The 21,955-nt window shown below is 40.1% G+C and overlaps 1 protein-coding gene across 4 annotated transcripts in view; it reads left to right on the top strand.

Moving 5' to 3' along the window:
* The window catches only part of sned1 (sushi, nidogen and EGF-like domains 1), a 43,103-nt gene that overhangs the window by 12,737 nt on the left and 8,411 nt on the right, over positions 1-21,955 (top strand). For 3 of the 4 annotated variants that reach the window (XR_010908625.1, XM_067459606.1, XM_067459609.1), the window contains 13 exons: positions 228-320; positions 3,649-3,780; positions 4,112-4,231; positions 5,584-5,700; positions 7,051-7,194; positions 8,398-8,574; positions 9,396-9,509; positions 9,633-9,746; positions 12,160-12,273; positions 12,597-12,713; positions 18,652-18,939; positions 19,436-19,619; positions 21,024-21,136. Coding sequence is in view for 3 of the 4 variants with exons in the window: in XM_067459606.1 (XP_067315707.1) it covers positions 228-320; positions 3,649-3,780; positions 4,112-4,231; positions 5,584-5,700; positions 7,051-7,194; positions 8,398-8,574; positions 9,396-9,509; positions 9,633-9,746; positions 12,160-12,273; positions 12,597-12,713; positions 18,652-18,939; positions 19,436-19,619; positions 21,024-21,136 (1,827 nt within the window). In the remaining variant the exon portion in view is untranslated. The remainder of the gene's footprint in view (positions 1-227; positions 321-3,648; positions 3,781-4,111; positions 4,232-5,583; positions 5,701-7,050; positions 7,195-8,397; positions 8,575-9,395; positions 9,510-9,632; positions 9,747-12,159; positions 12,274-12,596; positions 12,714-18,651; positions 18,940-19,435; positions 19,620-21,023; positions 21,137-21,955) is intronic. The other variant, XM_067459607.1, reaches the window with a different exon arrangement.

Raw genomic sequence — 21,955 nt, forward strand, 5'->3', positions numbered from 1 at the left:
TAACTACACACACACACACACACACACACACACACACACACACACACAATGTAACGTTCCCACACATGCTTCCACTGAATTTACACTTTGTGCCAATTTGACTGATGTGAAGAAAGAGCATCATATTTTAGAATGGTTAGAATGTTTACTTAACCAGAAAAGTGAAAACTATGCTGATCTCCTTCCAAAAGTCTCTTTCTCTTTACTTCACATTTAAATCCATACAGAGGAATGTCCCTGTCAGAACGGAGGAGTTTGTGTTGATGTGAATGGCACCTGTGAATGTCCGACAGGTTTCACTGGACTCTACTGTCAGTTTGGTATGTATTAACTGCAAACAAATGCAGAATAAGTTTCTCATTAAGGCATGGGAGTTCCATTTTATATATGCAGTGTGTTTGTTAGGACAATAATGCTAATAGTTGATCTACATTAAAGGTCCCATGGCATGACATTTTCATTTTATGAGGTTTTTCAACATTAATATGAGTTCCGCTAGCCTGAATATTGTCCCCAAGTGGCTAGCAATTTCGATCGGTGTAAATCTAGTTCTTAGACGGAGTAAACCCAGCCCAGCAACTCAGTCTGGAAAGCTGTAAATCCATTTCTACTGCTTCTGTTACACTTTTGCGGAAACCAATCACAGACTGGCTTATCCAGCTGGCACGCTATTGGCGGATTTAACACGATGACAGATAGAAAAACGATGGGTTATTCGAATAATGCCAGTTGATCATGCCTCTTGTGTAGTAGAAAACGCAGAGCAGACTCCCCAGACCAGTGTTCAATTTTAAATTGAGCTAGGTCTGGTGATAGTCAGCCAACTGAGTTCTAGCTGTCTTTCTCTGCCTTTGAGAAAATGAGCTCAGATCTTGAATTTTCCTGTTATGACATCATACCAGGAACGGTTACTTCCCTTTCTTCCACCCAGAGAATTTGGCACGCCTATGCCAGCGCTATATTTGTTTGCCCTAGAGAGAGAGAGTGAGCATGGCAGTGTCTGGATGTACAAATAAAATTTTTTTTTTTTTTTTTAGTTCCTTCACTGTAAAAAAATCAGGTCTACAATTGAAAGTTTTCTAGTGACTGATCACATCTAAATTTTTCAGTTGGCCAAATTGAATTTCTGTGAATTAAATTTCATAAATTCACAGAAATTCAGTTTGGCCAACTGAAAAATTTAGATGTAATCAGTCACTAGAAAATTTCCAATTGGAAAATGTATTTCTTTTTTGTACAGTGTTCATCTGAGCCTCAGAAGAACCAGTAGGTTAATTTTATTTTCTCTGGAATTTGCCTGATCTGTGATCAGTGATTTCTGATGTGTAGCTAATCATTCAAATTCACAAAGAATTTATTTCTAAATCGTGTAATGCTGTTTATGCATCAGTGAATCAAGCCAGTGACTAAACAACTTCATATAATTTCTGTTAGTAGCATGAAACAAATCTTTTTAAATGATTAAACTACATAGAGCGATCAACTCTTTATGAGGTCTGAAGCTGTCAATCACACCTCGTGAATGTCTCTGGACACTTGTCCAAACTGCCGTTATAATGAATGCCGCTGTTGTGCTCAACAGAAGCTCTTACTGTATTCATATTGATGTTGTGTTTGCTATTAGTTGTCATGAAAGCATTTTGTGAGAGAAATAGCATTGCAATGTTGAGATCACTGCATTCACACGATAAACAGGCTGCCTGTGTACTCAATGCTCAAAGGAGGAAGAAGACAGGGTCAGCGTGACTGTTACTCGTGTTTATTCATAACCCTCAGATATAAACAAAATAAACTCACACTCACAGCGCTCTCAACAACTCAGTAGATTAAAACTTTTTCAGCCATCTTTATCGTCTCTCTGGTCCACAAGTGCTCAGTCTGCCTCTCTCTGGCTGGCAGCGCTTGCATGCAGACCTCTCTAAACCACTCCCCCGCTGCAGGTTAACTAATACTCATTTAAAATGCAAAGATGTCAGCCAATCACAACAGTGGGCGTTTTCACTGAAGTCTCACAGCAGACACGCCCCTTGAAACAGAACATTCAAGCCGGAGAGCTAATATAAGGAAAGAAAAATGCCTTTTATTTCTAAATTATGACATTTTTATGATGTAAAAATCATAATAACAATATAAGTAAACCTCAGGAAAAATTATAAAATAATAAAAAAACATAAAATAAAAATACATACCATGTGACCTTTCAGAGGGAGTTTCTTAGCCTGACAAGCCAGACCCACATCAAGATGTTTGGTCTGGAAACTCCCCAAAGACAGGGCTCAATCCGAGGGGCGGGATAAACGGTTGTCTTTCAAACTCCCTCTGCCCGCGATAGGATAGCGCTACACCAACCAGAGCAACGAAGGTGAAACAGAGCTCGTTGATAGATTAAACTTTCGCCGTATCCGGTCGGCAAAACTCAGAACACATCTTCCCTTCTTAAGAATGACTTCAGTGCCGTTCTTTGTTCTTTTCTCAGAGAAAAACTTAACTCCAAGTCTTCCAGAGTCATGGTCAGAGCTGTTTCGAAAGACCGCCGTTTGCCAGTTTCTGTGTTTACTAGAAGCACGCAAACCCAACTCGGACATCGTCATTATGGCCCCGCCCACCGACTCTATACACGATGTGATTGGCCCGTCAAGAGTTAGGGGAATACGGCTCAGAAGGGTATTGAGAGTTGCTAGACGACACTCGCGGGCAGATTACATTTGCTGCCGCTAGGGTGCGTCTAGTTTTCTAGGCTAGGAGTTTCTGTGACTCGGGGAAAAAAAAGTTTCATTACCAGGCCAAACACTTACAAATATGTCAGTTGTATAGCCTAGAAATCTAGACGCACCCTAGTGGCAGCAAATTTAATCTGCCCGCAAGTGTCGTCTAGGAACTCTCAATACTCTTCTGAGCTGTATTCCTCTCACTCTGGACGGGCCAATCACATCGTGTATAGAGTCGGCGGGCGGGGCCATAATGATGACGGCCGAGTTGCGTTTGGGTGCTTCTAGTAAACACAGAAACTGGCGAACGGCGGCGGTCTTTCGAATCAGCTTTGATCACGACTCTGGAAGACTTGGAGTTAAGCTTTTCTCTGAGAAAAGAACAAAGAACAGCACTGAAGTCATTCTTAAAAAAGGAAGATGTGTTCAGAGTTTAGCCGACCGGATACGGTGAATGTTTAATCTATCAACGAGCTCTGTTTCACCTTCGTTGCTCTGGTTGGTGTAGCGCTATCCTATCACGTGCAGAGGGAGTTTGAAAGACAACCGTTTATCCCGCCCCTCGGATTGAGCCCTGTCTATGGTGAGTTTCCAGACCAAACATCTTGATGTGGGTCTGGCTTGTCAGGCTATCAGTTGTACGCTGTAACTGAAAAATGACAAATTTTAAATTGTTACATCGCTGTTCCATCTGCATGTTTCTTTTGCCCTGATTAAAGTTAGCTTACTATTGAATGGTTTGTACCTTAGTTACTTCAGACCGTGAAATTCATTACATTGAGAACCGTTCTGCATGATGATGATGAAAGGTACTAAAAGTGTCTGTCAATCATAAGCAACATGCTTTATTGATCAACAGAGAAAAGAGTTGTATTCTAACAAAATGATTTTAAAAGTGGTTTGTATAACAGTTAACTTTTGTGAATGTTTCACTCCTTAGAGGTAACACAAACACCCTGTAGTAACAACAGACCGTGTCCGGATGGAGGCCCATGCTTGGAGTATGGCGGCACGTACCTCTGCACCTGCCAAACCGGTGTCGACTTCGATCACAAAGACTTCTACCCATATGGTAAGAGCCCTGGAGAGCCTTAAAGCCATGCGCTGAGCATGTTCTCCATGACAAATTAACAAAAACTGTGCCAGGTTGTCAAGATGGCAAAGGTCCTCAAAGCAACAAAGGCGTTATGCTGAGTAAATGAAAAAAGAAAGATTAATTTGTATGTTGACATAATGTGGAGGTAAAGTTTCAAGTTGGCTTTTAAAATACACAGAGGATCTATGCTGTGGTGTGCATTTAAATGAAAACGTTCCAACACACACAAATAAAAATTACTAGTGAATTGTAAAAACGATCACCTGCTTTGAGGGAACGTGGTGAAGCCGGTGTGTGTGTTTTTCAGTACAGCCCCGATCAGCCTGCGACTCTTCACCGTGTCAGAATGGGGGGTATTGCTATGAGAGAGATGGAGGTTACATCTGTGAGTGCAAGCATGGCTACAGAGGCCAGCACTGCGAAAAAGGTATGTTACATCTGCCATAACACTGTTAAAGGAATATTTCACCCAAAAATGAAAATTTTAGGTTTATGTTAATATGTCAATGCGTATACCCCCTGGGCATCCAAGATGTAGGTGTGTTTGTTTCTTCAGTAGAGCGCAAACTAAATTTTTTGTTTGCATGTATAATGCATGTCAATGGAGTCTAATTAGAATTAGACCTGGTTTGTACTCCACATGTGAGCAGCCTGAACATATATAAAACATTTGCATATCCTGTGAACTACATGAGACACCCCTCGCTGCAGCCAGTAGCACGATGACGTTGCTGGATCAGATCCAATACGTACTGGATGGTGGATCGTTATGGCAATGTCATTCATACAGATCTCTGAGTTAATTTATAATGCGTATGCGCTAGTCATAATGTATGATCATTATTGTATATAGATGATGTTCTAAACTGTGTAGTTGTAGAACTGATAAATAGTATTAAGTAATTATTGCTTATTAAATCATCTTTTCATAAATGTGATGCTTAAATTATCCTAGCTTCGCTGTGCATGCATGCAAAACAGTTAATTTTTTATATATTCTGATCATACTTGCTGTTGAGTGGAAGGAAAAATGAGTCAAGTAATTGTCTCTGTAATTTTAATCCTCAATGCAACACGATCTGTAAAGAACTTTAAAATACCAGTAGCCTACACATTCAAGGAAAAATGCAAAACGCGTGTCCTGATGGCGTGAGCATGTTATTAATCATTATTTTTGCGCGAGCGGTTTGAGTATTTATCTATCCAGCAAAACTCTCCTGTGCATTCAATGATGTCCCCAAAACTCTTCTGCGCATGCGTATATGACGTCATCGAATTGTGAATGAAACCACCGCGCATGCGCGTCCAGTACGCGTTGGATCTGATCCAGTATGTCATCGTGCTACAGGCTGCAGCGAGGACTTCTTGAACTACATGCATAGCTAGTGTTAGGTTTCTCATACATTGACACTCAAGCATATTTACACACTTCTGAGTCAGTTTGCTGCATGAATGGGGTCTAATTAGAATTAGACCCCATTGACATGCATTATACAAGCAAAGGTTGGAGTTAAAAATCTTAGTTTGTGTTCTACTGAAGAAACAAACACCTACATCTTGGATGCCCTGGGGGTATAAGCAGATAAACATTAAATTGTCCTTTTTGGGTGAACTATCCCTTTAACATTTTGTCCTTGCATGCTTACACATTAAAAGGTCACCTCCTCAGTAATTCGATCATTGTGCATGATATTGTGCACTACACCACATATTCATTTTGCAGCAGTTCTTTTGCTTGCAGATACATAAGGCATTTAATTTCCTGTTTTTTTTCCTCAGTCAGATTAAGTACCTGTGCCTCTGGTCCCTGTCGTAATGGAGGCTCTTGCAAAGAAGAAGTTGACAGCTACCGGTGTGTCTGTCCCTACCGTTTCACAGGGAAACACTGTGAAGTGGGTACGTTTTAAGTGTCAAGACAGTTCTCTCACAATAAGTGGTTCTGCATGTAAAAGCAGAGAATGATGTTTTGATTGCTTAAAGAGTCTTGTTAGTTTTCTAAGCACAAAGGCCCTTTCACGCAAAATATGCCACACGTGAAATTTTTGAATAATAGATTCCTATGAAGCTATTCATCCCAGATGAATATTTTCCAGCACTAAAACAGTTTTTCTTCATCTAGCAATTAAACATGCCAGCAAATAAGATTTGAGCTCTGATCAAGTGTCCGACAGCACAGAAGCAACATTTGAGCATTTAGTAGTGCAACCACACACACTCAAAGCAGGGTGAAAGTTTGTCCTCCACATGTGAGCAGCCTGTGCATACATAATACATTTGCATACCCTGTGAACTACATGCATAGCTAGTGATTTGTTTCTCAAATGGCACTCAAGCACATTTACGCATTTCTGAGTCAGTTTGCTGCCTCAACACTTTTTCACTAGTTTTTATATTTACATTTTATTATTTTTGCATGAATGTATTTTTACATTTTATTACCTGGGTAATGATTGCAATATGATTGGTTTAATTTACATTCATTGTAAAATGCTCATTCATGTTGCAGCCTCTATAGGGGTGCAAATTATTGTTGTAGTCAAGACCGCCTAAACCGAGACCACCAAGACCTTCAAAAAATGGTCTTCAGAGTGGTCTCAAGTACTAAAACACTAGTGTGAATTTCCATTTCCTTCAGCCTGGTGCATACTTATTTCACTTTTGGTTTGAAAGGTCCATTTGTCTGAGCATTGTGTTTGCCGTAAAGTGTGTGCAAGTATGTTACTGTAAATTATCAGTCAGCAGTGAGCACCCAGGGGATGTCAGAGTTCTCATTCTCCCTTCCTCTTCTCTTTTCTGGTCAAATGGAATAAGAGTGTAATCTGCTTTTCTTCATGTTTGGAAAATGGCATTTCCACAAAGAGTGCCATAAAACTGCACAAAGATAAAAGCTCTTCTAAGCCAAGATGCTTTTCATCTCTAGATTTTCATTATCCCTATTTTGTCCCACGTTGGAGTTGTGCAACTGTTTGGCCTCGTGTAATGATCCAATTTGTTGGAGTTTGTTCAACACTTGGATTCCTCACATGTTGGAAAAACAACTTGCCCTGGCACATGCATGAAAAGCTGTTTCTCTTTCTCAGAGCTACTGTAATGATCAATGATTTCTCACACGTGTTGACCTCGTTTAGACGCACACATACCCGTGCTTTCTTTTCATAATAAAAATTGTGCAAATGCCCAGTTTATGCACACACGTGTTCACAGAACTGTCCAAGACGGTTTTAAACCATATGCTTTATTTTTTAGGAAAGCCGGATCCTTGTGCTTCCAGTCCCTGTCTGAATGGGGGAACATGTTTCCACTACATTGGTAAATACAAATGCGAGTGCTCCACATCCTTCATAGGAAGACACTGCGAGATCAACAGAGGATCCAATCCAGCTTTGGAGGGTAATCAAACTCTTTTTTTACCCTGCGAAATACACTGAGCTGTTTGCCAACACGACAGGAATCAAGAGCTCACACTGCTCTTTTGCGGTAGTCACTATTCATTCATTAAGGTGTAACTGATATGCATGTTAGAAGAACAGAAGTAGTCCATCTTCATTCAGATGATGCCAGGACGAAGCAGCAGGTGCCAGTTCCTGCAGTAAAGCTAGGTTGTGTGACGCCTCCCCGGAGACGGAGCTGGATAAAGTCCTCAGTGCATTTGATACTCTCTCTGAACAGGGGTTATAACTCTGCTGTTACAGGCCTCTGTGTTACTGTTGACTCTACAGGGTTTTCCACAAAGTGCGGTTGAATTTGTGTCCTGCTGTTCCATGATAGGATGAAATACCATCCCCTTGTCACCTAAAACATTTCACAAAAAGGATGTTTTTACAGCTTCTCCCTATTTATGGATCTGCTCGTGGCTGTAAATGTAGCCATGTGTTATTAGGTAAAGTGAGACAGGTTGGTTCTTTATGTTTTTGGGAAAAGCAATAATTTATTTTGTAGAATGAAACAAATATCTGCCTCTGCTCACAGTGTTTTGTTTTAGTGTTTCCAACAGTATTTTTTTCATTTTTTTTTTTTTTTCAAGTGCAACATGTTCCTGGATAGACACCTTTGTTGATCCTGGGACAACATTTCAATCAACCAATCAGATTTTAGGGACAAGTTTACAGTTTATGTCAAGTTTAGGCTTGCAGGGTTAGGTGCTTCTATATCAGTTTTATTCACCTATTATTTTTTCTCTGATTTTAAGGATAACTTACGGTTAGGTTTAGGGGAAGGGATATGGTTAGATTTCAATTTGCAGACTGTCTAACTCTCTAAATCAGGACGTGAGGTCTTGTCACTGCATTTGCTCTATAATAATAATTTTACATTTATAAGGATGCTTCACAAAAGTATCTACATTTTTTCTAATTAACTTAAACAACATAAGCTAATTATAAAATGCATTTATATTAGTATCTAATATTAATTAAATTTATAAATGTGATAATGAATAATTATTATATTATTTTTCATTTTTGTAATAATTATTATATTATTTTTATATTTTTGTAATAATTATTATATTATTTAAAAGTGTTTAACAAATCTGACTCATTGCAACCAGTCTATAACCGAATCATGTACACTTTGTATACTCTATGCAACCAGCAGGTCTGGACTGTGGCCCCCCTATGAAAGTCAAGCATGCAGAGGTGCAGTATTCCTCCACTACCCCAGGCTCCATGGCTCTGTATGCATGCCACCCAGGCTACACTCCCCTTCCCAGGGCCACCCAGAGCATCTGCAGCAGCCAGGGGTCCTGGAGCCAGCCTCCTGTCTGTGAAGGTTTGTGGAGACTTGCTGTTTATTCAAAACCCTTGTTGTTCAAAGTTTGCCCAAGACCTTCCCGCCCTGAAACCAACATTCCAAAATGGTTGGTTGGTTTGGAATGCTGGGAAGAAGAGCTGATGAGCCTACTAAATGTCAAACGAGTAGAAACACTCTTAAACAAATTGCAGTTTGAAACCAACATAAAGTTTGTGTAGCATGTCAGGGTGCTAACAGAAAGTAGTCAGGCCTTGGTATACAGTTCAGAGCTCTTAAAGACAAAACAATTCTGCGGTCTCTCTGTGGGACATAGAGCATGATGCTGCTTTGGCAACATGAGCTACTGCATCATCTGTATCACATCAAATAAATTGGCAAAGTACACAGTGAGACAAGGAGGAATCCAAATGCTTTGTTCGGCTTTCTTGCTGCAATGAATGTGGGAAAGAGCTTGTCACCTAACACCTGATTTATTTGTCTTTTCATCTTGAAAAGTGTTAATGATAGACTTTCATGCGATGTTTCTGCAATTATAAATGTGTGAATTCATCCGGATTCATACACCTAACCAAGAAGAGCTCAACAATAAGCTTTCCTTGAACACTAACATGTAGTTGTATGCCATGTGCACAAAATCTGTATAGAAAACATGTAAATATTTTTTTTGTGGTAAGGTCAGTGAAAATATTTCCAGGATGAATACAAATCTAATCTACAGAATTTTACCCAACAGAGACAAAACAAACAATTAAGAAGAAGAAGAAAGAAGTTAATACTAAATGGGTTAAATATGAGCTACATTTCTATGTGAATAACTATCACCATCTCTTTTTCTTCAGAGATAAACGAGTGTTTGTCTCAGCCGTGTATGAATGGGGGAACTTGTCGTGATAGGGTAGCCTCCTATCTGTGTGAATGTGAAGACGGTTTTACCGGCCAGCGATGTCAAACAGGTAACACATCGCTCTCGCTAAATTCTTAATTCATCTTATTATATATTAACATTTTCATATACATTTTGACATCTCGGTGTATAAACATGGCTTGAATTTAGATATCTGTGAATGTTTTGACAGATATTGATGAATGCCTTTCTGAGCCATGCAAGCACGGAGGTACATGTGAGCATCAGCCTGGCTCTTACTTCTGCCACTGCCAGCAGGGCTATGCTGGACAGGACTGTGAGATAGGTAACATCATCAGAAATGTATTAACCACCTTGGACCCTGTTTTGTTGTTTTAGGGTGTGTGTTCACATTTGGTGGGATTGGTTCGATTATAATTGATTCTTTGTTTAGTGCAGGTCATTTGATTGAGTGAGAACCATGCTAAAATCCTAGAATCTAAACCCTGGTGTACATCCAACAAGTGGACTGAGAAACCTGGAAAGGTATCTAGTGTGAACTCTGGTGTGGTTCGACTGAAATATGAACCCAACATGGTCCAAAACCATCTAAACAAATCAAAAACAAGACATGTCACAAGATGCGACCCTAAAAATGACAGATTGATGAAGCATACCTGTTTTTTTTCTCATCATAAAAGCTATTTCGACCGTTACATTTCGGTACATTCGTTAGAAGCGTTATGTACTTGTTTGCAGCAGATCTTTGTTTCAGTGCAATGGAGGAATTCCTGCCACTGTTTTGACTCCTTTACACCTTTTCTAAACTCTTCACTGGTCAAAATAACATCATACGCACACACATACAACCAGTGATTTTAGCCCAGAGCACAGCATTGTCTTGGATGTTCGTTAAGTTACATTGATATATATATATATAAATAAATATATATATATTTCACATAAGTTTGACAATCTTTTAATACGAACTAAATCACTTGGGCAGCCAACTGGTTTAAAAAGTCACATAAATGTTAATCAACTGAATGTAGCTAAGGTTTCAATTAAGTGTAATGTAAACACTTCTATTTGGAATGTCCTATTCCTTGTAAGTCAATGTTGTGATAGAACTTAAATTCTGATGGAAAAAAAACAACATTCCAAACAGCTCCCTCCAAGTGACTTGTGGAAGTGTGTGGAATAGATTATCAATGGCCTTCAAGGGACCAAAGATGGTTCCAAGCCCGGCTGCAAAAGGATGAGGGTGCTGGGTGACACAAGGGAAACTTGGCTCGAAACCATATGGAATATAGAGATCCAGAGAAGCCGGATGAGGTGGTTTAGTCATGTCTGTCGAATTTGCAGAGACTGTCGTATCAGGTTTTTTGGTGGCAACAACTGGCTGGCTAGTCGGTGCAAGATCTGCAGTGAAGAAGAAGTGGGCCAAACTCACTGAGGAAGATCTAAAAAATATGGTGCTCAAAATCATTGACACCAAGAGTATCGCCATTGATTGCCATCATGGGATGATGATATAAACAAAATTCGGAATCCTGCTGCACCCACAGCCGTGTATGCACTCCAGACACAGCTCCAGCACGGAGCCAGCTTGGGACTAAAGTGAAGTGAAGAAACCAATGACAACTCTGAAAGAGATACAAGATTTAGTGCCTAAACTTAGTGAGGCTGTGCATGTGTGAGACTTTCACCAGCAAGTTCACACTATGAAACACACCATCGCTTATGTGAACTTGTGTGAAACATAGTGGTGGCTGCAGCATCATGCAAGTGTGGGTATCTGCAGGTTGGAGTAATGGGCATGATGAATGCTTGGGGTGAGCCAAAAGGTAGAGGCGCGGAGAAAGGTCTTTATCATTGGTCGCAAAAGCTGTCTGTCAGTGTGTGTGAGGTAGGGTTAGGGGTAAGTTTCTGTTGTAGCAATTCCCCTTTCAGCATGCTCATTACTCTGACCTGCAGCTATCCCTGTCTCGCATCATGGTGTGTGGAGATCCTTCTCTGCAACATGCCTAAAAGGCTTGTGAGGGTAGAAGATGAAATAAATGTAGCAAAATATGGAAAAAAATCAAGAAGGAAAAGCTGATGGAGTCTGCGTGACACCTACCATGTTGACTTGGAAAAAGGCTGTACACTCAGTCTCCAGCGACCTGAATGGGGAAAAACTGCAGTGGCCAAATGTGCGAATCGGATTTTTATTCACACAGACTTAAGGCTGTTATTGCTGTCAAAGCTGCATTTGCTAAATATCAACCTAAATAATTATGCAAAACTTTAGTTTGTGTGTAATAACGGTAATGACCAATATGTAGACATTTTTTGTCACTTTGACATGATAGAATGTCTGTTGGAAGAAAAAAAAATTCTCTGTGTTGTTGTAGTTGTAAAACAGCAAATCCATGAATACTTTTGCATAGTATTATGTGATTATTTTGCAAGTATTTATGAAGCATCTTTAAGAAATCAGACAGGGCCTTTGTGGACACAACAAAATCATGCTTGTAGCTTGTAGGAGTATATATAAAGATGTGCTACTACAATAATAGAAAGGAAAAAAAGGCCAACTCATTTTACAGCTTGCATCTGCAACTGTTTTTGTCATTTTCCATTATTTGCTTTCCCCTTGATTCGGACTTGCAGTTTTGAGACACAACAGTTCACACCTACTTTATCTCCTACAAGCAGCACACATCTGAAAATGAAGGATTTGCATCTTATAATACAGATATGTGTTTGTTCTGCAGAACAGGATGGATGTGAGCCAAATCCCTGCTTGAATGGAGGTGTATGCCGAGGCTACAGGAGGAACAATCTGTGCGTGTGCAAAGAGGGTTATGTTGGAGACCGCTGCCAGACATGTATGTTAAACATTTATTAAATATTACTCCTGTCAATGTGCACAATAAATACAACACAATTTTGAGACTGAAAATTGAGAAAATAAGAAATATTGAGATTTAAACTGACTTTCAGTCGCTTCTGACAAAAATCCGCCTTCTACTTTACACTAATCCTCAAATTTAAAAGATAATGTTTCTTGATTTGAATACAATTGAAACTCTGAGTGAAATGTGTGTACTCTTCCACTTCCCAGAAGACTAAAACTCATCTCAGTTTTGCACCTTTGTCCGATAGAGTGCTTTAAATGTAAGGTCTCAAATGATTCTCTGTTGCCGTCTAGTGGAGAACCCATGTGTACTGCAGCCGTGCGGGAACCGAGGTGTCTGTTGGAGTGATAGGAGGGGGAACTACAGCTGTGCCTGCAGGGTGGGCCACACAGGGAGAGACTGTGAGAGAGGTCTGCTCCTGATCTTCCATTATTTAAAATCAACCAATATCCATTAATTTTATTTAAGCGGAACCTATTTAGAAAGAAACTAGATATTAAGGTAGAATGGAATTCAGTGTTTGTGTGTTTTTGCTGGCAATGTGATTTGTTAAAACGATTTGATATCTGTTGTAATGTTTTGTTTTTAACCATTTTTTTATTTAAAGAAACTAAGAATGTCCATAGATTATACTATAATAACTATAATAGTTCTAATTAAAATCAAAATAGATTTCAGAATTACAAAAGTTTACTTAGGATACCATTTTATTAACTAATGCATGTATATGACTTTTCCAGCCGTTTCATGATTTACTCGATAAAATATTTTAAAGCTCCTTATTGCTACACAAATGGCAATTCTTTATAAAAATGTAGTTTTAATATTTTATTAAAGGTAGGGTAGGCAATTTGTTCTATATATAGTTTATGTTAAACTGGTTGAAGCTCTCTTCACATCCTGATAGCAATCAATAATAGAAGTGGTCTTAATATTAAAACATATACATTTATCTTCTGTGGAAGTCTCAGGACCAAAGCATGTTTGTCCAATCATTGCATTTGGTCCTGTCAACATATGCATTTCCATACCTCCGCAGACCCTGCTCAAGCAGACATCACATGCCATCTGCGCGTTATGTAAGGCTATGCAGAGTTGTAGACAGACAGCCACCAAGCCCAAAAAAACTAATCAAAGAAAATTGGGACAATCTCTTTGTCCCAAGAGCTTGCAGAGAAAGCTCTTGGGACAAATTTGAGAAATCTATTTTTCATTCTTCGGTAGTTGATGAGCTGCTGAATCCGAATGTGTTATCGCTCATATCCTTTGATCTGGCAGCGAGTGCACTCCTGGCTTCAAGCCAAGAAGAGCAGGATGTGGCTGTTGAGAACGATGATGTCTCTGAAAAGCAATATCTATCCGAGCATAATCACCCAGCTCTCATAAGCCTTTCGATTCTTCCTGATCTGCATGCTGAGGTGGAAAGATTGTGGAAGAGACCATAATCTCCTCGTAATCATCCATTCCAGAATGCAAATTATGTGAGAGTGTAGGGGATGCATAAGCATGGATATGAGTCTATGCCACCAGTTGAAGAAACGCTGAGAAGCTATTTGTTGCTGGGGGAGGCATCGACATTAAAGGCTCTCACTCTGCCAACCAAACCGCTGTGACATCATGTTTTGAATGGCAGAGCGTACACAGCAGTGGATCAGGCCGTGGTTTCCCTGTATACAATGGCTGTTTTGCAAGCTTACCTTGCCGATCTGCTGAAAAACCTGGACCAGGGTCAGGGGCTTCTCCCTGAGGCAGTAGCAGAACTCACCACACCAAAGCAAACTGCTACCGAGATCAGGCCAATTAATGATGCCAATAGTGGCCATGGAGAGGCATCTCTAGTTACCTGGCAGACATCAGGGAGAAAGAGAGAAACTTTCTCCTCAGTGTGCCGGTTTCGCCCTCTGAGCTCTTTGGCACAATTGTTAAAGGACAACTCCGGTGAGAAATGAACCTAGGGGTAATTAACAGATGGTTACAGAGTTGATCGTTCTCTGGGATGCGTTTTCATGGAAATCGAATGTAAAGAGTTTTATCTTTAAAAACAGATTAGCTTATAACACTAGTCTATGGGGCACACAGTAGTGAAATTAAATCGCTAGTTAATACCACTAACAAGGCTCAAAATAGCCCCACACTAACACAGTAGCATAATGAGGGTCCCTACATGCAAACCGAAGCATTGAGAACTTTGTAAGAGTACAAACAGTTTAATAAAAAGACACTTTATAAACATAGTACATTACGCGTTCACGGACAGGCACCATCTTGGAAAACAGTCTCGACTCATCGAGCCACGAGCGCTCTGCTAAGTGATGAACTGTGACTTGGAATCTCATTTGGTCCATTGTTTCCGGAAGAAAACACTGAACACAACAGAGAAAATAAATAAATAAAACTAAATGTTATTACATTTCACAAACTTAATTCCTATCGACCAGCTCACTTAGAACAGCGCTCGTGGATCGATTAGTCGAGACTGTTTTCCAAGATGGTGCCTGTCCGTGAACGCGTAAGGGACTATGTTTATAAATTATCTTCTTATTAAATTGTTTGTACACTTACAAAGTTCTCAATGCTTCGGTTTGCATGTAGACCCTCATTATGCTACCCTGTTAGTGTGAGTCTATTTTGAGCCTTGTTAGTGGTATTAACTAGCGATTTAATTTTACCACTCTGTGTCTACCCTGTGCCCCATAGACTAGCATTATAAGCTAATCTGTTTTTAAAGATAAAACTCTTTACATTTGATTTTCATTAAAACGCATCCCAGAGAACGATCTACTCGGTAACCATCTGTTAATTACCCCTAGGTTAATTTCTCACCGGAGTTGTCCTTTAAGATGGTGGTCAGGTGGTCAAAGAGGAGGTTTGTGGCCTTCAAGACCTATATACCTTGCTGGTCCAGGTCCATGTTCCAAGATTCTAGGAGTCCTGGCACATCTTGGTCTGAGGACCAAAGACAGGGCCAGAGGGTAAGCTTTGCCACTCGTGCTCCTCCACTGAGTAGAAATCAGAGGAGTCGTCATGTAAGGAAAAACAGGATTTGAGGGAAGTATTTGAGAGTAGACATGCCCAGCATTTTCTGGATGTAGAGGCCAAATAACATCTGCCTCCTTCCTTCTTTTCCTCCAACCCCCACCAGTCTGACTGAGGTCAGGTGGGGTGTGTTAGAGGCTTCTATCATGGACTTACATCAGGCCCCGAGGCTGGATCTATGATGTTGTTTGACAGTGTTTTATTATTTATACTTATACTTCTGCCCTCTGGTTCGACACAGGATACTGATTGTGAGTGTTGTTGTTGGATATTGGGTTTTTAACTTAAGCATAGTCAGGCTGTCCAGGTTGGCACTATTGAGTTGACACTATTGACTCTTGTGTCTATGGCTCTATGAGCCTCCCTAGAGTGACTTTGAATGAAACTTTTGATTTACTCGATTGAGACCTAAGCTCTCCAGAGCTCCACTAGGATAGCAGTGTCAGGTGGTAGACTTCCCTTTGAGCCTCCTTGGTAAGCATTATTGACCTGTTTAGGCTGTCTCTTTTTTAGAGAGTTGTCACGTTGAAGCCTCTTCGTCTTGCTGAGGCCTCCACTCCATAAGGCTATGCCTGTATAGCAGTATTGAAGTATTGAGCTCTTTGTTGAGCCTCTTTGGTAAGTGGTCCTTAACGCGGAACATAGCCCCTCATTTGAGATAGACGATATGCTGAGGCCTATGTTAATAGAGCCCAGCCGTGGTGGTCACGCCAGGTTGTATGGTTCTCTGTGAGCCTCCTTGTTGGAACTAAGGGGAACATTGCTATGTTTCTTCTAGATTTAGAGTCATCATGCTGAGACCTCCACTCTACAGACCTCCACATTAGATAACATGTCCAAATTGTGTGACTCCCTGTGAGCCTCCTTGGTGAGATGGTCTTTAAGCGTAGAGGTTTCCTCTCGCTTTAAAGTGTCATTATGCTAAAGACTACATTCTGAGAGCTCCATGGAGGTACTGGAATTGGTCGTCTTCTTTTTTGAGCCTCCCTGGTTGTTTGTCTTCAAAGTGAGCATTGATAGGCTTCCTCTTGTTTTAGAGAGTCATCCTGCTGTGGCCTCCACCCCCAGAGCTCTACCTGGATAGAAGTTGCCTATAGAGTTGTCACAATCCTTTTTGAGCCTCCTCTGAAAGAAGTAAGTCCTTAGTGTAGAATGTAACAAAGCCTCTTCTCACTTTAAAGTGTTATATTTCTAAGGCCTCTGTTCTTAGAGCTTAATTGTGGTGGCTACACTGGGTTGTATGGCTATCTGTGAGCCTCCCTAGTATAACAATCCTTAAGAAAGAGTTGTTAGGTTTCCTCTCAATTTAAAGAGTCGTCAGCTGACCTCTGCTCAGAGACCTCTGCTCCCCAGAGCTCCACATTAGATGACAGGTCCAAGTTTTGTGACTCTTTATGTACCTCCTTGGTTAGATGTTCTTTTAACCTAGAGCATAGTTAGGTTTCCTCTCACTATAGAGCAGGGGTCCCCAGACGCGGTCCTGGAGGGCCACTGTCCTGCAGAGTTTAGCTCCAACTCCAATCAAACACACCTGAACCAGCTAATCAATGTCTTACTAGGTCCTATAAAGGCATTGATTAGCAGGTTCAGGTGTGTTTGATTGGGGTTGGCACTAAACTCTGTAGGACAGCTGCCCTCCAGGACCGAGTTTGGGAACCCCTGCTATAGAGGGTAGTAATGCTGAAGCCTCTGCTCTGAGAGCTCCGTGGAGGCAGTGGATTGGGTTGTAGTCTCTTTTTTGGATCCTCCCTGGTTAACTGTCTTCAAGGTGGCATTACTAAGCTTGCTTTAAAGAGTCATCTTGCTTTCCCCTTGTGATACCGCCACTTGTGAGGGGTGTGTCTCCCTGTGGAGACTGGCAGGATATATTTTTTAATCCTTGGCCATATTCCCTTTAAGGTATTCTTTGAATACCAGGCCCTGAGCTAAGCTGCCCGATGTAACCGGGGTTTTTGGCCCTAGGGAATAGAGTATCGACGTTCAATGGTACATACCCCTAAGAAGGAAAACACTGCGTCTCATTGCAATGCTTCAGACATGCATGTCCACGTCTCCTTCAGAAAAGAAGATTAGGATGTTCACTACAGTCGCCGGATTATGGTTTATATTATGTGTTTTGACCAAGCGGCAACCTCCCGTGATCTTTCTTGAAGCCAATACGGAAGTAATGTAAACTGCAATTCCTCAACTGGCCCTAGAGACAGGCTCCAGAAGGGAGCAGAATCTCATTGAGCCCCATGTTAAAATGCCCAACTTTACAGCAGAAAAAAAATGTTTATAGCCTGGTACAAATTGTGGTTTTGGCCTATAAGGCTAATTTTGACCTTCATGACAACTGTGAGGGGGGTGATTTGTTTTTAAACTCATTCGTTTACGTTATATAAAGCCTTAAAGTTCTGCATAATTAAGGCCGTGGTTACAGGTGGATAGCCATTTATCTGCCGTCTATAGTCATTGCGTCACCTAATTTCCGCCCACATTCCGCCTTTTTGCCCATTTTCTGTTATTCGGGAGTGACAGGCGATGACCCGCTCACAAGATGGCAACGCCCAGGTCGCCCATACTTTAAGCTTCAGAACGGCTTATCGGAATTCTATGGGTGACGTCACAGACACTACGTCTATATTTTTTTCCAGTTTATGGTTTTGACACGTGCTTTAGACACTCGTCATGACAGAGGCATTCCCCATTAGCGCCCTAGGACTCAGTGTCTCGTCTCCTTTCACAGGGAACCAAGGTTACATTTGTAACCCGAGACGTTCTGTCAACACTATCAATGCCGAAATTAATCTGCAGCAGTCATGTGGTACAAGTTACAGCTCTGCAAGTTGTATACGTTTATTTTTGTTTTAACGTTATGTGGTTTGAGACATGAGGGGTCATTTAACAGCGTCTCTGATGATGCTTTACAGAATCTGCTGTATGCGTTTATGTTTTTTGAAGGAAGCATGGCTTTGGAGAGCACTGTGAAGGGAGGATGTGATCTCACTCTTTCAAAGCTAACTTGCTATTGCTAGCCTTTCTGCAATTGCCTACCTTACTTTTAATTTACATGACTTTTCCACAGCTAGAATTCACCTTTAAAACTATGCTACCCCATACCTGAAAGAAAAAAGTACAGTTGTCGATAGGGTGTTAAAATAAGAAATATCTTGATTTGACTGTAGTTTTAGCTTATTTAAATGCATGTTTTATCATCTTGAGGCACCAATGGAAGTCTGCTGAGGCCCCCTAGTGGGCCACAGCCCCCTGGTTAAAAATCACTGGCTTAGAGAGTATTTGAGTTATTTAAAATACTTTCACTGTCCTCAGACCTGTTGCCTCCATCTGGCCTGCATGTGTTGCGGGTAGAAGAAAATGAAGTTGAGTTACGCTGGGATCAGTCAGATGCCACTCAGAATTTGATCAGCGGCTTTGCAGTTGCCTTTGCTCCTATTGGTCGTGGACCAAGGAAGACAGAATTCCTGGAGAAGCAGCATTCTACCTATGTGCTGCAGGGTCTGAACCCCGGACAGCTTTATAACATCTCCACCTTCTCTGTCAAACGCAACACCAACAGCAATGACATAAGCCAGCCAGCTTTCGCTCTCATCCGCACTAGTGAGAGCTCCCACTTTTTTCTTCTGTACCTATATGGTGATTATATCCCGTCCTGTTTCCTTAGCTTAATGTGACAGCAGGATTGCAATATCTGTTTTTATATGACTTAATATTAAGTGTCTTTAAACTACATTGTACTAACATTTAAATTGTATAATTTGATACAATGCACCCTTAAACTTAACGATACCATAATACTGGTACCTGTTCCTAACTTTATCCATATCCCACCTCAATAGCAGCAGAAGTGGTTTGCAATAGGCTACAACATGAACACAATAAGTATTTTGTACCTAACATTTTGTTTTGTCTTCTGTGTACAGTACATAGTACCTAAATACTTTTTGTTTAATGTGTTCTTGTTATGGCCTTTAAATGAATATTATGTAATGCTATTTGTGCATTTGTGCAAATTTTTTATACACTAATAGTTCTAATCTAACATATACAAGTAGAGTATTCACTCACAGGCTCTTCTTCTCTTGTTCTGTCTCAGGGCCACGTAAGGTGGAACAGCTGGAGGTAGTGAATGTGTCGTCTTCTCAGGTATGGCTGCGGTGGCTGGTGCATGTTGGCCGCCATGCTGCGATCAGTCAGGTTCGAGTGTCCCTGGTGCCTGCAGATGGTAGTGGACCTCGCACAGCCGTTCTCAATAGCAGCATCACAGAGTACACCTTCAGGTCAGTCATGACAATGAACAAGGTCAGCACATACATAAAGAAAGAAAAACACTGCTAAAGCAACAAATTACTTCTCAAGAAAAGTGCACATTGCAAGACTGAAGCTTGTCACCCCTCATGTTTTAAGTTATTAATAGTCTGCAAATAATCTGCATAGTCTGTGGGGAAGAAATCTTGTATTTGGCCCATATGTTGCAGCCTTCAAGTGCAGAAAGAAATGTTGTGTTCTCTACACATGAATGGCTATTGTTTTGTTTTCCCTAACCTTACTTTCATATAATGTCGTAATAATGAAACTTCAAGCTTCCGAGGTGCACTTGAAGGCAGCACGTGATTAATTGTGTAACGTGCTCACAACACACATAAAACAAAAAACTGCAAGGTGACAATCTTCTGTTTTGCTGTTAGAACGTTTGCCTGCAATACAAGTTTGAGCCACTAGATGTCCATAATTTCATTCTTACGTTAAACTGGAAAAATAATATTTTCACACAGAAACAATTCAATCCGTTTAGCTGTGGCGCGAGTTCCGTGCACATCATTGGCGTCTTCATGTGGCTGGTGTAGGCATAATATATATCTTTTTTAAGATTCATAGATTTAAAAAAACTTAATTAAGTTGTATACTGTAACACTATTTCATTGTAAAATGTTGACAATGTTCTCTTCATGTTCAACCCTGTGGTAAGAAATCTACAATTTAAAGTAGCCCAAGCTTAATCTTGTTAATGTAATAGTTCACCCAAAAACACACACATCTACATGTGACTAATAAGAGAAATATGATTTTCTTTATTTTTTCCTTTATTTTTAGGTAGGCTACATAACCCCAGATGAACACAGAAAAAGTATAATGCAGTTTAAAAAATAAAAATGGGGGAAAGGAAACAAGAAATTTGATTTAATGCACCAAATTGATTTTGTTATTCAAGTTTTCATTTTAAATGAAACCCAAAACTGAAAATAAAGTTTTTAGAAAATAAAGAAAAAATAAATATAATTTATTATATTTGGGTAATTAAAAATGTTATTCTCAGTGTTTGTGTTCTCAGGTGATATACTAAACCATACTAAAAGTTCTTAGGAGTTCTTATTTCAGCTGAATAAATTATAAAATAAATAAATAAATAAAAACTTAATTTGTGACCATAGTTAAATATTCACACTGCTGACATGTTTACCTTTTGTAGCCTTTCCACGTTGAGGACACAAAATGGGCACTGAATCAATTCAAACGTGTAGTCGGGTTTTGGTTTTTGGCTGTGTCGGCAAATGTTTCCGGTGTACAAAATGTAGGCCTACATATTTATACATTTGATATAAATAATGTGCTGAGGTCGATCATATAAATGTTTAAAATATGAAAAACACATATTTTACTGATTAGTTGTGTGTAACCCACAGCACATTGCTCCCAGGTCAGATGTATACAGTAGACGTAGTCACGCAGAGTGGTTTGCGCCCTGAAGACTTGCCATCAACCAGCAAATCTGCTGGGCCACTGAACTTCTGGACCAGTGAGTATCTCTGCAGCTCTGTTTTACAAACAGTGCCGGGTGAAGCTACTTTTAAAAGTAATGCACTACAATATTTCGTAATTCCCTTAAATGGTAACTAATTACGGTATTTACGTCGCTAATTACGTTACTTTTAATGGAAAGTTAATGCGTTATATTACTTTTTCTCACCTGGCTGTGGCTTGCTGTCTGTCACGTTACAGATACAGGAAAATAGGTGCGAGGACTCAAGTGCAGGAGAAGATGATTATTTATTAACAAAAAGAAAGCTAACTAATAAACTCAAAACCAAAAACACATAATCAGACTGTAACATAAAACTCAAAACATAGCAAACAGAATCACAGGGGAAACCAGGAGACAGAGACAGAACAACAATCCGACCAAGACTGACAAAGACAAGGAGCTTATAAAGGGAAGAAATCAAGAGGGAATCAGGGAACACAGGTGGGACAATTAAAACACTAATCAGGTAACAAGGGGGAGGGATCAGACAATGACAGAGCACATGCCCAAAATAACAAAAACCCACAAGTGCACACAAGACAGAACAGGCATGTGACACATTCTTCCAGGCTTTGCAGGTGTTTTTATTTCATTTTAAATATAGCTAGTATAATGCATTCACCAGCAACAGCCTATTTAGCATTGTTACACTTTATTTTAGCAGTATTGTACTTAGCCTACTCCAGTAAGTACTGATTAATATTAATTACTTACATGCACTTACTTTAGAGTTATGGTTAGGGTTTGGTTTAGGGTTATAATTATGGGTAACACTGGTAACACTTTAGTATGGGGAACACAAATTTACTATTA

Source organism: Pseudorasbora parva, chromosome 12, assembly GCF_024679245.1.
Source record: "Pseudorasbora parva isolate DD20220531a chromosome 12, ASM2467924v1, whole genome shotgun sequence".
Taxonomy (NCBI): Eukaryota; Metazoa; Chordata; class Actinopteri; order Cypriniformes; family Gobionidae; genus Pseudorasbora; species Pseudorasbora parva.